Raw genomic sequence first — 13,202 nt, forward strand, 5'->3', positions numbered from 1 at the left:
CCCTCTCCCTCTGGGTACCTGGCGCGGGGTCTTCCTCTGCCGCGGTACCTGGCAGCAGGAGGAGAGAACCGGGAGGTGTGTGGGCCCGAGAATCCCGCGTTTCGACCCCCCTCCTGTATTCGTAACTATTAGCTGGGCTGGTGCAGAAGAGGAAGGCGCCTTCCGCCATCTCCACTGCCTTCCTTACTTGGCCCCCACAGCTGCCTTGGAAATCGGGAAGTAATTCCACTCCTTCTTCCTGGGAAACCCGCGATTTTTACCCAGGGACCGCATTGTTAGACCGTGCTTTGTGACTGTCATCTGCTTTTGCAAGTCCCTTGCTTATTCCAATGACATTCACGTGCTTTACGCTGACGAGCGCAGTTACTCTCTATTTTGATGGCGCCGTTACCTTTCCTAAAGGCTAATTTGCTTGAATGTCCCATTACCTGCAAATTGGATAGGTACGATCGATATTTGTGATTCCAGGAACGTCTGGCTGGTGCAGAAGCGCCTGGAGGGGACGGCACGTCCCAAAAGCAGGAGGTTGGATTGAAAGATGATGGGAGAGGGAGGCTGAATGCGCACCGCGTTGTTATTAGACCGGCGAGTCCTTCCTGTTTGTGGAGCTGGATCGCAGCCCGAAACGGGGCCAAGCTTTTGGAACACCAGGTTTTGCCCGTGAGAGATGATATCCGTGCTTATTAAGCTTGAGCTTCCCAGCTATCTTAAGAGCTAAGGAAACGTTTCTTATCGCTGGGGGGAAATGGTGTAGAGGGTCGTTAACACGGAGCGGAGCAGATCTGGGCCTCCGGCTTTCACTCCGTGACCACCTTGCGTCTAGCATTTGTGGTCCTCTGCTCAACTTTTCGTGAAAGGTCATTGCCCGGAGGGGAACGCTGACGGCGTGTGCAGTGCGTGGAGGGGGCTACCTGGCGTCGCTGGGAACACGAATGTTCCCAGAACATTCATTCAAGGTAGTCACTGAGATCAGGCAGGGAAGATGGATGGAGTTACCAAGGAACTTACAAGTCGTCGTGTGTTACCGTATGACTCGTTCGGTACCCATGGCTCGCCCCTGGGCTGCAAGGTTGTGGATGAAAGTCCTGCACTGGGACTTGGGATCATTTCTCTTAAAATGAGGAAGATGCGTGGACCTCAAAATATATCATAGCCTGTCAGCTAAAATGGGAGTAGAGGGATCGCTTTGGTGTTGACGGCCATGAGGACGGGGTCCAAGAAGGGCGGCTTGACAGTATCAGAACTCGTAAGGACTTGTATGATCAGAAGGGCCTGACGTTCTGGTGCAGATGCTGGATGCCAAAAATGGCAACAAGTCAGCTGCTGGGGCAGGGTAATCAAAGGCTTAATTGAGGCACATTGTGCTAATGATGGCTTCTGTTTGGTAGCTAGATGTCCATCTCTAGGAGCAGGGAGATCATCTGCACGTGTCCCCTGGGGCACCAGGGCAGTGCCTGCCCCACCGCCCTCCATCCCCTACCTCCTGCTGTCCGTAGGCGCTGCCGCTTCCAGATCTCTGACGCCGTAGCACCAAGCTGACCGTGGTGGCACCAAGTGCTGGAGATGCAGGATGTCTCCAGAGGAATCCAGCACTGGATCTTCCAGAAGGACTGTGCACAGATCAGTGACCTGTGCTAGAGCTTTCCCAGGTACAAAGCCCGGCCGTAGCACCTTTAGTTCTCCTGTTTCACGGGCTCGGACAGATGGCACACCTCCTGCCCGGCACCAAAGGTAGGATTGACAGGCCTCCTACCTAACGACCAGGGGTGGAAGAGCCCGGGCTGGTGGGCTTTGACTCTAGCTGTTCTGGACAGCCACGGCCGCGCACTTGGCCTCACGTGCCTTTGCGTGCGGCCAGACCTTCTCTCTTGCTTTCCGTTTTGCTGTGGCCGTAGAAGTCAGTGGTGAAGGTCACGCAGCGTCCCTTTATATGAGGCAACGCGTTGGAGTTGTGAAGCAGAGGTGAGTCTGGAGCTAGGCATGCTGAAAAGCCCTTGCTAGAGGTGCTGAAGGACTTTTAGGATAGATTTTGCACCTCGTGCCTTACTGATGCTCCTAAGGTGGTCCAGAAGGACCTACGGGCTTGTGGTGTGGCTGGAGCGATGGCACTCCCACGCGGGATGTCCTCATTGGTGTGGCCTTCAGGAGCAGCGTAGCCGGGCAGTGCAGGCATGGCTTTTCTGAGCGTGGAGGGGGGGATCTGTATCAGCGTCTTTTCCCTGGCAGCAGGTTGTCTGCTCTGAGAGGACTGGGGAGGAGACAGTAAGGTGGTGTCTCGCCGGAGCTATGCTGCAGATAGTCGATGGTCTCACACACTGACCCGTGCACCAGGACCAAAACTGCTGAGCGAACCGAAAGAAAATTCGGGCTAGTTGGAGGGATTTGAGTGGTAGAGAGTGGCCACGTCTATTATGGGAGGCTACCAAGGGCTTCACATCCCCCATTGCTGATGTCTGAAAGTCCGTGAGATGATCCCCCCTCCTTAGTGCCAGTCCTAAACCATCAGGTGCCTGATTTGATCAAGGGTTTGCAACTATTCAAGAAAACCTTCAGTGTAACGTGCTCCCGACTAGGCTGAAATTGTGAGGGATCGCAGTTGGTAGCTGCTGGTTGACGAATAAGACCCAGTGCATCTCAACCTAAATATTTTAGGGTTAAGGGCGTTGTTAAAACACAGATATAAATGAGCTCTCAGTGCTCACACGGGAGATGGCGGGAGGGTCGCCAGGCTTTGCTCACGAGAAGTGACTTTGTCCGTGGTGAAGAGCATTACCAGTGCCGGCGAGGAGCTGGCCTCTCTTGTACCGTATTCAAAGAATAAAATAACCGCCTTTTATTCCGCTAATGCGTTTATGGGGTAAATGGGAGAGGAGCTTAAGTTGAATTCTAAATGCGACTTGACAAGACGCAGCCTGCAGATATGTGTCCGTCAGTCTGCGGTGCACGCCGCTGTCAGCCCGTGAGCCGTGTCACCAGTGATGAATGCTAACGAACGAGTTACTGTCTAGTTGTCATGGAAAGCTTTGAACCCTGGAAAAAAAAAAATTAAGAATTAAGTGCCTTCAAGCTGCTGTCAGAGGTGGTGAGAAATCTAATTCTGGCTTGATGATCGTTGGGTTCGGAAGCAGAGAGGGAGGACTTCCACGCCAAAGCGGCCTGGCCCGCCTGCCTCGTGCCGAGCTGTCCTGCGTGGGTAACTTTACGGGTCTGGAGACCGAAAGCCTCGGTCCCAATGCCCAGGAGAGTTGTCCTGTGGTGGTCAACCTGCCCCTCCGGTGGGCCCTGCAATCTAAAATAACGGGGAAGTTCTCTACAAATTCAGAGGTGAAATCTTTCAGAAGCCCCGGCGGCTGCTGGGCCGGTCGCAGGTGATCAGGCTGCCGTCGGTGGTGATCTCATACAAATCGTCTGCTTCTCAGAGGTGGGGATTTGACTGAACTTCATGCAGCAGACAGATGCTTTTCTTCCAGACCTCCGTATAATTAATGCAGTTGAAATTTATTTTTGAACTGCTGAGGTCGGTGCTTCATCTTCCGAGGGCAGAAAGAGACGAAGAAAGGCGAGCTGTCTCTCGTAGCCACCGATGCGGGTGTGAGAGGTGCCTTTTGCAGGGTGGCTTCATCGATGCGGAGGGACCGCTGGAGTGAATGCTGTAACTTGTAGGGCAGAGACCTCGGGAGTTTTGCCTTTTGTCGTGCTTCAGACTGAAACGCTATGTGCCGGGGCCAACGGGGTGAGGGTCAGCAAGGCTCAGGGCCGGGTCCTGCACTGGGGGCACAACAACCCCAGGCACCGCTGCAGGCGTGGGGAGGAGCGGCTGGGAGCTGCCCGGCGGGAAAGGGCCTGGGGGTGCTGGTCCACAGCCGCTGAACACGAGCCAGCAGTGTGCCCAGGTGGCCAAGAGGGCCAGTGGCATCCTGGCTTGTATCAGGACCAGTGTGGCCAGCAGGAGCAGGGCAGGGATGGTCCCCCTGTGCTGGGCACTGGGGAGGCCGCCCCTCGAATGCTGTGCTCAGCGCTGGGCCCCTCACCCCAAGGCGGCCATGGAGGGGCTGGAGCGTGGCCAGAGCAGGGCAGCGAGGCTGGGGCAGGGGCTGGAGCCCAAGGCTGGGGAGGAGCGGCTGGGGGAGCTGGGGGGGCTCAGCCTGGAGAAGAGGAGGCTGAGGGGAGCCCTCATCGCTCTCTGCAACGGCCTGAAAGGAGGCTGGAGCCGGGGGGGTCGGTCTCTTCTCCCCAGGAACAAGCGATGGGACGAGAGGGAACGGCCTCAAGCTGCGCCAGGGCAGGTTTGGGTTGGGTATTGGGAAAAACTTCTTCCCCAAAGGGCTGTCAGGCCCTGGCCCAGGCTGCCCAGGGCAGGGGCTGAGTCCCCATCCCTGGGGGGATTTAAAAGCCGTGTAGATGTGGTGCTTGGGGACATGGTTTAGTGGTGGCCTTGGCAGTGCTGGGTTAACGGTTGGACTCGATGACCTTAAGGGTCTTTTCCAACCTAAACGATTCTGCGATTCATGTCTTGGCAGGATAGTCCCTTTATCAAAGGAGGCTTAGATGCTGTAGTGACGGCATCCCAAAAGCAGAAGTAACGGCACAACTCAGTTTTGCTTCCCTTAACCTACAGTGTTACAAGAGTCTTCCTTTCTGCAGGGGCAGGGACAGCCCTGGAGCCAAGACCTGGCTCCGACTGCATTTTCTGCAGCTGGGGACAGTTTCCACTGCTGATCCAGACCCCCAAAGTTATGGGGACGTAACTGATTCCCGTGGTGGACCGCGACCACCAATATGACTCGCGCTAAGAGCGCGTTCTGCGCGGGTCTCCCGGGGAGGGCTGTGTTTCCCTGCAGTGTCACCCTGCCCCGAGGGCCTCTCCCATCTCACGGGTTTCAGAACATGCCGGTGTGGTTGTATTTGTTGAAACGTTCGATTACGGTCATCGGTTTAACTTCCCTTCGCTAGCTGGGAGTGTTTGAGGAGGGCTTTCTGAGCACTGTCCCCCTTCTCAGTCTCCAAAAGCCTTTAACTGCTTATTTTTGTTCTAATTTGTAACAGCGTGGTGAAGATCCTGCTGGCAGCTAATGCAGATCCAAACCTTGGAGATGACTTCAGCAGCGTGTACGAGACTGCCAAGGAAAAAGGCCTCCATTCTCTAGAAGGTAATACTGATTGTGTGCAGCTACCTGCATTTGCTTTTCAGGTCCCCAAATTTTGTTTCCTGGCTTTGAAATGGAAATTTGACCTCGGTTTTTTTTTTTAAGAGCTAGCTTCAGCTTCCTTTTAAATGCAGAGTAACTGATGGTACGTGGTGAGCGTACGTCTGAAGATGAGAGAAAACATTATGTAGATGTTGATGAGAAGCAATCCTTCGACGTCCTTGCGGTAACCTGGTTTTATATCGCCAGAACGTAACACACAGTTGTAGATAGGAGCGTGATCCCAGTGACCCACGTGCAGCCCCTTGCTGGGGAAGGAGGAGGGTTCAAAGCAGCGTATTCCACCAGGAGCCTTCCTCTAGATCTTACAAGTAGATATAAAATAAAGACAGACTTGTCCAGCTGAGATAACCCCGAATGGTGTAACTGGTTGCAATCGCTGCTGGTTTTTGGGCCGGCGTTAATGCTAGCGTTCAGCCCTTGAAGTCTTTCCATGAAAACGAGGAAATTTTCTGCAGCGTCATTTCATCTTGTTATGGTTTTTCTTGGCCGATGTCTCAAGTTCCAGTCTCTCCCTGACGTTATCCCCGTTGCTGGGATGTTGATGCAGACTTAGAATCACAGAAGGGTTTGGGTTGGAAGGGACCTTTAAAGGTCAGCTAATCCAACCCCCTGCCGTGGGCAGAGACGTCTTCCCTCTACAACACCTGAAAGGAGGCTGGAGCCGGGGGGGTCGGTCTCTTCTCCCCAGGAACAAGCGATGGGACGAGAGGGAACGGCCTCAAGCTGCGCCAGGGCAGGTTTGGGTTGGGTATTGGGAAAAACTTCTTCCCCAAAGGGCTGTCAGGCCCTGGCCCAGGCTGCCCAGGGCAGGGGCTGTGTCCCCATCCCTGGGGGGATTTAAAAGCCGGGGAGATGTGGTGCTTGGGGACATGGTTTAGTGGTGGCCTTGGCAGCACTGGGTTAACGGTTGGACTCGATGATCTTGAGGGTCTTTTCCAACCTAAATGATTCTGTGATTCTATGGTTCTTCAACTAGATCAGAGACCTGCTCTGTTTATTCAGACCAGTTTAAATTTCCCAGACCATTTCCAATTTTTATGACAGTAAGTGGTGGTTAAGTTTTCTTGGTTTTGTGATTACCGATGGAATCTCAGGGGGGATGTCTGGCTTCTCGGTGCCCAGCTGTGCTTCAGAGCGGCCAGCTGCACGTTTCAGGGATGCTGCTGGTCCCCAGGCTCACAGCTCCCGGGCTGGCAGGACTTGACCCCTGCTAAAACGTCCCCGGTTGTTGCCTTCCCCATTCCAGAAGCTTCTTCCCCGTTCCAGAAGCCTCTTCCCCATCCGAGCGCCGCGCCGGCCTCGGCCCTGAGCCGGCAGACCACGGCACGCGTCCCAGCCATCCCCGTGCCCCTGCCAGAGCTCCGCCAGCTGCCGGGACTCGCGTTCCCGGGGCCTGCTGCATTTGTGTGCTCTGGCCTTCTCCTTTGAAGGTAAACCTTTTCCTAGCCGCTGTGAGGAGCCACGCAGGTTGCCCAGAGCCTCCCTTTGCCCTGCACGGTTTGCAGATCCGAAATCACACGGTGCCATTATCCGTTGGTCTGTCGGTGCTTTTCGCCTCACCGCCGAGAGCTGAAAGCTCTGTAACGTCTAACGAAGCTGTAATATTTGAGCCTTCCGTAAAACACGGGTCGAGGTAAGAAGATGCAGCAGCGAGGGGACAGTTTTGACAGGGCGTTATTTTATTTTTAAAAGCTCTCCGCTCTCATCCCTCACCGTAACCCGCCCGTGGAGCAGGCCCGCTCCGTGGTGGAAGTGAGGCCACGCATCCATCAGGTCGCTGTAGCGGCGGATGCGAAATGTATGAAACAACATTAAAAAATGAACAATGGAATGCCAATACATAATGCATGTACGTAGACTTTATTTAAGACAAAGCATATCAACCAATAAAGTTAATTGTTTTTGTCTGCATTCATCCCTCTGTAATGTTATATATTTTGGGGGTGAAGAAAAGATAAGGCCACTCAGTAAGAAGTTGCATTAATTCTTTGGTTGACATGTTTTATTAAAAAGAATAAATTCAGTTGCATTTTTAAAAAGAGAGGGAGAGAGAGAAACTGCCTTTGTTTTTTACTTTTTTTTTAGCCATTTACATATTTCGTGTATAAATATTTTTTCATAAAAACATCCAAATCGAGAGGGTATGCTCCACAAACACTGCACAAAATATATTACAGACATTTATATGGATGGCAGGAAGGGAGACAGAGGGCTGAAAATTTCCAGGCACCCAGTGATTGATGGTAGACGAGGCTTCCCCTGACGCTTTATTGAGTTTCCGATGATTATCTCTCTCTGAGACATTTTTTACAGATGACGGCCAAGCTGTCACAACGGACCATGGGGGAAAAAACCCAACAATAATAACACTTTAATCTCTTTACTGCACTGCTCCCTAGTATCTCAGATTCATCTTCCCTGACGCACGCAGTTCATTATCCTGCTCCTCCCTGGGTAGGAAATGACGACAAATAAATAAATATACATACTCCCCCTGCCCGCTTGGAGAAAAGACCCAGGAAAGGAAAGGAGCCAGGGCATTAATTGATCTTCCTGGAGGTACTGCGGTTCATTAGCGGAGATGCCGGGCTAGGACGGCATCAGGTATTCATGACAGTGTTTTTCTCTTCTGAACTTTTCAAATCTGCTGGAAATCTGTCGGTAGCTCTTCGGAGGGAACGTGGCGACCGCGCTGCAGGGGATCCAGCCTCCGGGCCCGCTTGCTTCGCTGTGACAAAGTCTTGGGTGCTCAGAGCCCTTTCAAATTCTGGATGGCAAAGTCCCTGAACGTGGGCTTGCTGAGTTTTGGTTCTGTACCCATTCACCAGGGAGCTGAACCTGCCTCCAGGAGCAGAATTTGGCCCACCCGTTCCTTCAACAGGCGACGGCACATGCCGGCCATCCCTTAGGCTCCGTGGTGGGGCTGCGTGCTGGTGGGGCTTCTTCATCTCCCAAAGCTGGGGAGAAAAGCCCTGTTGCCTGTCCCCCAGCCGAGGGAGAGGCGGACTGGTCCCCACGAGCTCTGGCATGGGTGCGACAGCCTCCCTTTCCTCCAAAGTCAGATAGAAAGCGCGGCAGCTGGCAAAGCCCGCAGCCCTGAGCGATGGCGTCTCCTTGTTGATCAAAGAGCCGGTGAAGATGGGGAACGCTGACGTTGAGAGAGGGATCGGCCCTCCCGTCAGCCATGAGAGCGGTGCCCGTATCGCGCTCTTGACTGTGCCGTACTTGACCTCTTTGGCGGCTTTGGTTGTCCCTCTGGCCAGGCTTTAGGTCGGGCTTCTCTCTCTCCGCTGTGCCGAAGGCTCTCAGGACGGATGCTGCCAAGATGCCGTCTCTGCTCCCGTAAGCCTCCCTCCCCGGCTAACAGCAGCCCGGTATTTCCTTCGATACCTGAAAAGAGCCACTCTTTTTTGCACTATTTGTTTTTGCTGGTGACTAGAGCGAAAGGCTTCAAACCCAGGAGGTTTCCTAAAGCCTGATCCTTAGACCGGCTGCGGGGCGCTGGGTCCCCGGGTGCTGGGGCCCTGCCCAGACGCGCGGGCTGGTCTGCTCCTTGCCTCCGTACACCAGGTCGCCGTAACGCCGTCCCTGGTCTTCCCCCTTTGCGGTCCAAGCTCTGACTTGGCACCTGCGTGCCATGTTTCAGCGTGTCTGTCTGGCCACACGGTCCTTCTGTCCTCCTTGGGATGCCTCGGCCCGGCTGCGCTCTGGCCGGCAAGCACAAGCCGTCGGGCTTTCCCTTTTGCAGGGTGTCTGTGCGTGTTGGCGTTCAGTAGAGCAGAGCTCAAGGGAAGAAATAATTATAATTAATCAGCTTTAGAAAGCGTCGGTTTCTCTTCAGAGAAACATCGCAATTTCTAGGTCTGATTTCACAAAACCTGCCAGGGCTCGGTGTAATTGCATTTGCTCAGGGGATTCCAGGCTTTCTACTGAGCTGTAAAATGCGTTATTATGAATTATTCCCATCCCGGTAGCGTGGAGGAATAACCTCATGGAGCACACCGTGCCGGTGGCTGAGCAAACACAGATCCAGCCGGTTTCAGCCCCAGCCCGAAGACGGCCGGCAGGGAGGTACGGGCAGGAGCAGCGCTGAGCCGAGTATCGCGCTCCACAGCACTTCAACCCGTGTTACTTTTCAGTTAACAAAGGAATTATTTTTAGGAGGGTACCTGCTTTTAAACGGCTGCTTCTTGACATTTCTGGGAAGCGTGGAATAGAGGAGGCAGCTCCTGGTGGAGATGGGCACACCAGCAGTCGGAGCGGGGACGAGAGGGAACGGCCTCAAGCTGCGCCAGGGCAGGTTTGGGTTGGGTATTGGGAAAAACTTCTTCCCCAAAGGGCTGTCAGGCCCTGGCCCAGGCTGCCCAGGGCAGGGGCTGAGTCCCCGTCCCTGGGGGGATTTAAAAGCCGTGTAGATGTGGTGCTTGGGGACATGGTTTAGTGGTGGCCTTGGCAGCGCTGGGTTAACGGTTGGACTCGATGATCTCAGAGGTCTTTTCCAACCTTAACGATTCTGTGATTTTATGACAAGGGAAGCTTAGCGTGGCTGCGATGAGATCCGCTGGGCATTCTGCTGTCCCGAGGACCCGCAGCGCTCTCATCCCTTGGCCTCTCCAGCTCTTTTCTCTTGGTTCTGGCTTGTAGGGTTTGGTGCTTGGTGCTTCCAGCCTGAAGTAGGTGCCGACCGCTGGGATCGTGGTTTGGCTGGGGGAGGAAGGCGGGGGGGAGGAAGCAGCGAGAGGTTGTTCTGCAGTAAAAGGGGGGAGAAAAGGCAGAACTGGATTGCTGGCTTGCATTGAATCCCAAATTCACTTTGAAGGTGCAAAGCGGCTGTGGTTGGAACAAGGCTGAGAGGTCTTCGGGGCGCTGCGGAGGCGGTCACTGGGATTTGTGGGTGCCGGGTTGTCTTCATCGCCGCTGCTGCTCAGCGGAGTGGGGACGATAGCCACCGGGAACCCCACTGGGCTCCTGATTGTCTCCTGGAAAAGGCCCTTACCAAGCTCCCAGAGCCGCGGCGGTGGCCCGCGCCGCTGGTGCACCCTCAGGCAAGCCGTTCCTTACGTTGTCTCGGTGAGCTGAGCTTTCCTTCTTCTTCCCCTTGCAGTCCTTGTAACCCGGGAGGACGACTTCAACAACCGCTTGAACATCCGAGCCAATTTCAAGGGCTGCACAGCTCTACACTACGCGGTGCTGGCTGATGACTACCTGACGGTCAAACTGCTGCTGGATGCAGGTGAGTGTCGTAGCGCCGGCAGGCTCTCGGGCCAGGAGCACCCCTTTGAGTAGGCCGGACCCACAGAACGGTCAGGCTCGGGCAAGGACCACGCTCTTTCGTTGTCAGGATTGGATGTGATTTACTGTTTGCTTTAATCTCTTTTTTTTAGTTTCTGTGTCCCCATTCACCTCCAGTGGGTTTTTCTCATGTACTTCTGGCGGCTGTTCTCATCTTAATCATCGAGTCCTCCCTTTCTTCCTGCAGTTCGGTGGATACGCATCCCCTGGTCTCTCTGTTCGCTATTTTGAACATTTCCCTTCACAATTTGCACTTTACTCACCTGTCATATCCCTTACGGACCTGTGTGGCGTGGAATCGAAGCGCTCCCGCTTTACTGGGAATCGATCTGCTCTGTAGACAAGGCACTGGATAGGTCCCAGTACCCACGTTAAACGGTTGAGGCTCGGGTACTGGTGGTTCCTTGGCCATGCAGCCCTTGTGAGAACTGGTAGGAGCCAGCTCGTGCAGTTATTGATCCTCCCGGTTAGACCAGAGACCCCTTCTCCCCGTGGGTCCTGCTTCACTGTCGTGCCTTACGTGCTCGCGGCTCCAGACTGCAGAGCTGTAGATACGCTTACGGTCGGACTCGATCTTACAGATCTTTTCCAACCTCGATGATTCTATGCCACTAAAGAGATGAAATCGCGTAGGATCATAGCCTAGTTTGGGTTGGAAGAGACTTCAGGAGGTCTCTAGTCCCACCTCCTGTTCAAAGCAGGGCCAGCCGTGCGGCCAAACCAGGTTAACTCGGGGCTTTAGCCCGCTGGCTCCTGAAAGCCCCCGAGGGTGGCCACTGCCCAGCCTCTCCGGGCAACCTGTTGCGATGCTTGACTGTCTGCATGAGGAAAGAGCTCATCAGCGCTGGCAGAGGAGAAGAAGAAGAGGCATTTAGCTAACGGAATAGAGATGTGCTACCATGACAACAGTTTTTATATTCGCCCTCCCGCTGATCTTTACCAGGATGACATTTGCGTCTGTGTTACGCCGTTCGCCAGCGCCGCAGCCTGCTGAACCCGCGTCTGGATGGGCAGGGCGCTGTTAAATGAGCCGCATCTGCCCGCGATGCAAACTGTTCTGCGGGCGGAGCGAGTCAGGAGAGTGCCGCTTCCCTCCGGATTTGTGCCCTTTGTCCCTAGCACTCCTCCTCCTCCCACAGTTTCCACCCCTCTCCGCCCTGCGGGTCACCTAGGGCGGCTGCAAAGGAGCAAGGAACAGCAGCGTTGTGCCTGCTTCCGAGCGGGTGCTGGCCGGCAGCCGAAGGCTGCCAGCCTGTCCCTGTGGTGGAGAGACTCCAGCGTCTCTCCAGCCAGACGCTGATTTCCGCAAAAATTTTGGGAATGTCATCGTCTTCACGGTGTGGGCGTCTCGGGAGTTCAGGAGTTAATTCTAGGGAGGCAGGCGGGCAGATAATTGTGGGACGGGCTCACGTAAGGCTCATTCCTTAAGAAAGCAACTAAAAGGATAATGGAAAGTAGCGTCCGTGAAGGCTAAACATCCCCAGAAGAGATGGAGAAAAATAATTGTAGGAACACTGAACCTTGCTACTCGCCTATCCCATACGCTCGTTATCTTCCGCAAATAGAAAAATAAGAGTGAAAGCTTGAGATTCAATAGCACCGAATTCCACAGTTAACGCTGGGTCAGGATTTCTCTCTGGGAGCCTGCCAGATACCAGAACCCTATCTCTTGGCCATAAATTAACCCCAAGAAAAGGAGCCACTGAAAGAAAACCTGTTGCAAATGGATTTAGCCAAGGTTCCTCGGGGATGCTCGCAGAGAAGGGAGCTGACAAAGCAGGGAGCTGCTCTGTAGGCTGCGGGAGCATGTGGACGTGGTGACTGGGAAGTCCTCAGACAAAAATACCGGCCCGCATGCGGTCCGGCACATCGTCCGACGTGGCAGACCTGCTCCGTGTTTGCGGCCTGCGTAGGCGCTGCGTGAACACGGGATCCGGCACTTTCCCCAGCGCATCCGAGTGGCCGCGCGTCTGCTGCCCGGTCCAGGGAGTATTTCACATGCGGGATGGTGTGAATCTCAACAGCAGTGTTTTATCTCTAAAAACGCCTGAAATGCAGAAGCGGACTAGCCGCGAGGGCCGAGGGGCAGCCCGCCGTGAAGACGGTACCCGGCAGAGGCCACAGCCACAGGGGAGACGCGCGTACGGTGGTCGTGAGAGAGGGCGACGGCGGAGCTGCCAGCAGGACCTGAGAGCTCCTTTTCCATCTGTTGAGTTTGGGCTGGCCCCCGTTCCCTCTGGGGAAAAGCTGGAATCACGTTTTTTACAAAGGTACCTGTTGCTTGTTTCTGCCTTTGAAAGTCTCCTTGCAAGACGTGTGCGTTATTAGCTGTACCCGGGCAGCTGCTGGCTATCCTAAGTACAGGTAAAATACGGGTGCAAATAAGGGAAGTCGGCGCTCAAGAATTTCGCCGTACTGAATAAATAATTGCAAGTAGCAAGTCCAGCTCATTCCTACATCTGTGCCCTGCTCAGCCATCTGAGTGCTGTTGCAATACCGGCCTCTCTTACAGAGAGGGCTGTTCTTTCCGTTCAAAGGCTGTTTCTGTGTCGGGACTGGAGGCGCTGCCATCTTTGTGAACGGCCGCTTCTGCTGCCCGGTGCCCACAGAGGGTTCTTTGTTCGTGGCAAAGTCTCTCAGCTCAGAAGAACTCACTTGGATCTCGGCAAAAAGGCGTATGACAATCTGTAGGGCTGTGTT

At 54.4% G+C, this 13,202-nt stretch overlaps 1 protein-coding gene across 2 annotated transcripts in view; it reads left to right on the forward strand.

The window, feature by feature from the left end:
• CLPB (ClpB family mitochondrial disaggregase) overlaps window positions 1-13,202 on the forward strand; it is a 93,285-nt gene that overhangs the window by 25,629 nt on the left and 54,454 nt on the right. For both annotated transcript variants that reach the window (XM_087759343.1, XM_009464172.2), the window contains 2 exons: window positions 5,047-5,150; window positions 10,315-10,443. In XM_087759343.1, coding sequence (XP_087615469.1) covers window positions 5,047-5,150; window positions 10,315-10,443 — 233 coding nt within the window. The remainder of the gene's footprint in view (window positions 1-5,046; window positions 5,151-10,314; window positions 10,444-13,202) is intronic.

Source organism: Nipponia nippon, unplaced genomic scaffold (assembly GCF_047370975.1).
Source record: "Nipponia nippon isolate SJK-2023a ecotype South Korea unplaced genomic scaffold, ASM4737097v1 scaffold_2, whole genome shotgun sequence".
Lineage (NCBI taxonomy): Eukaryota > Metazoa > Chordata > Aves > Pelecaniformes > Threskiornithidae > Nipponia > Nipponia nippon.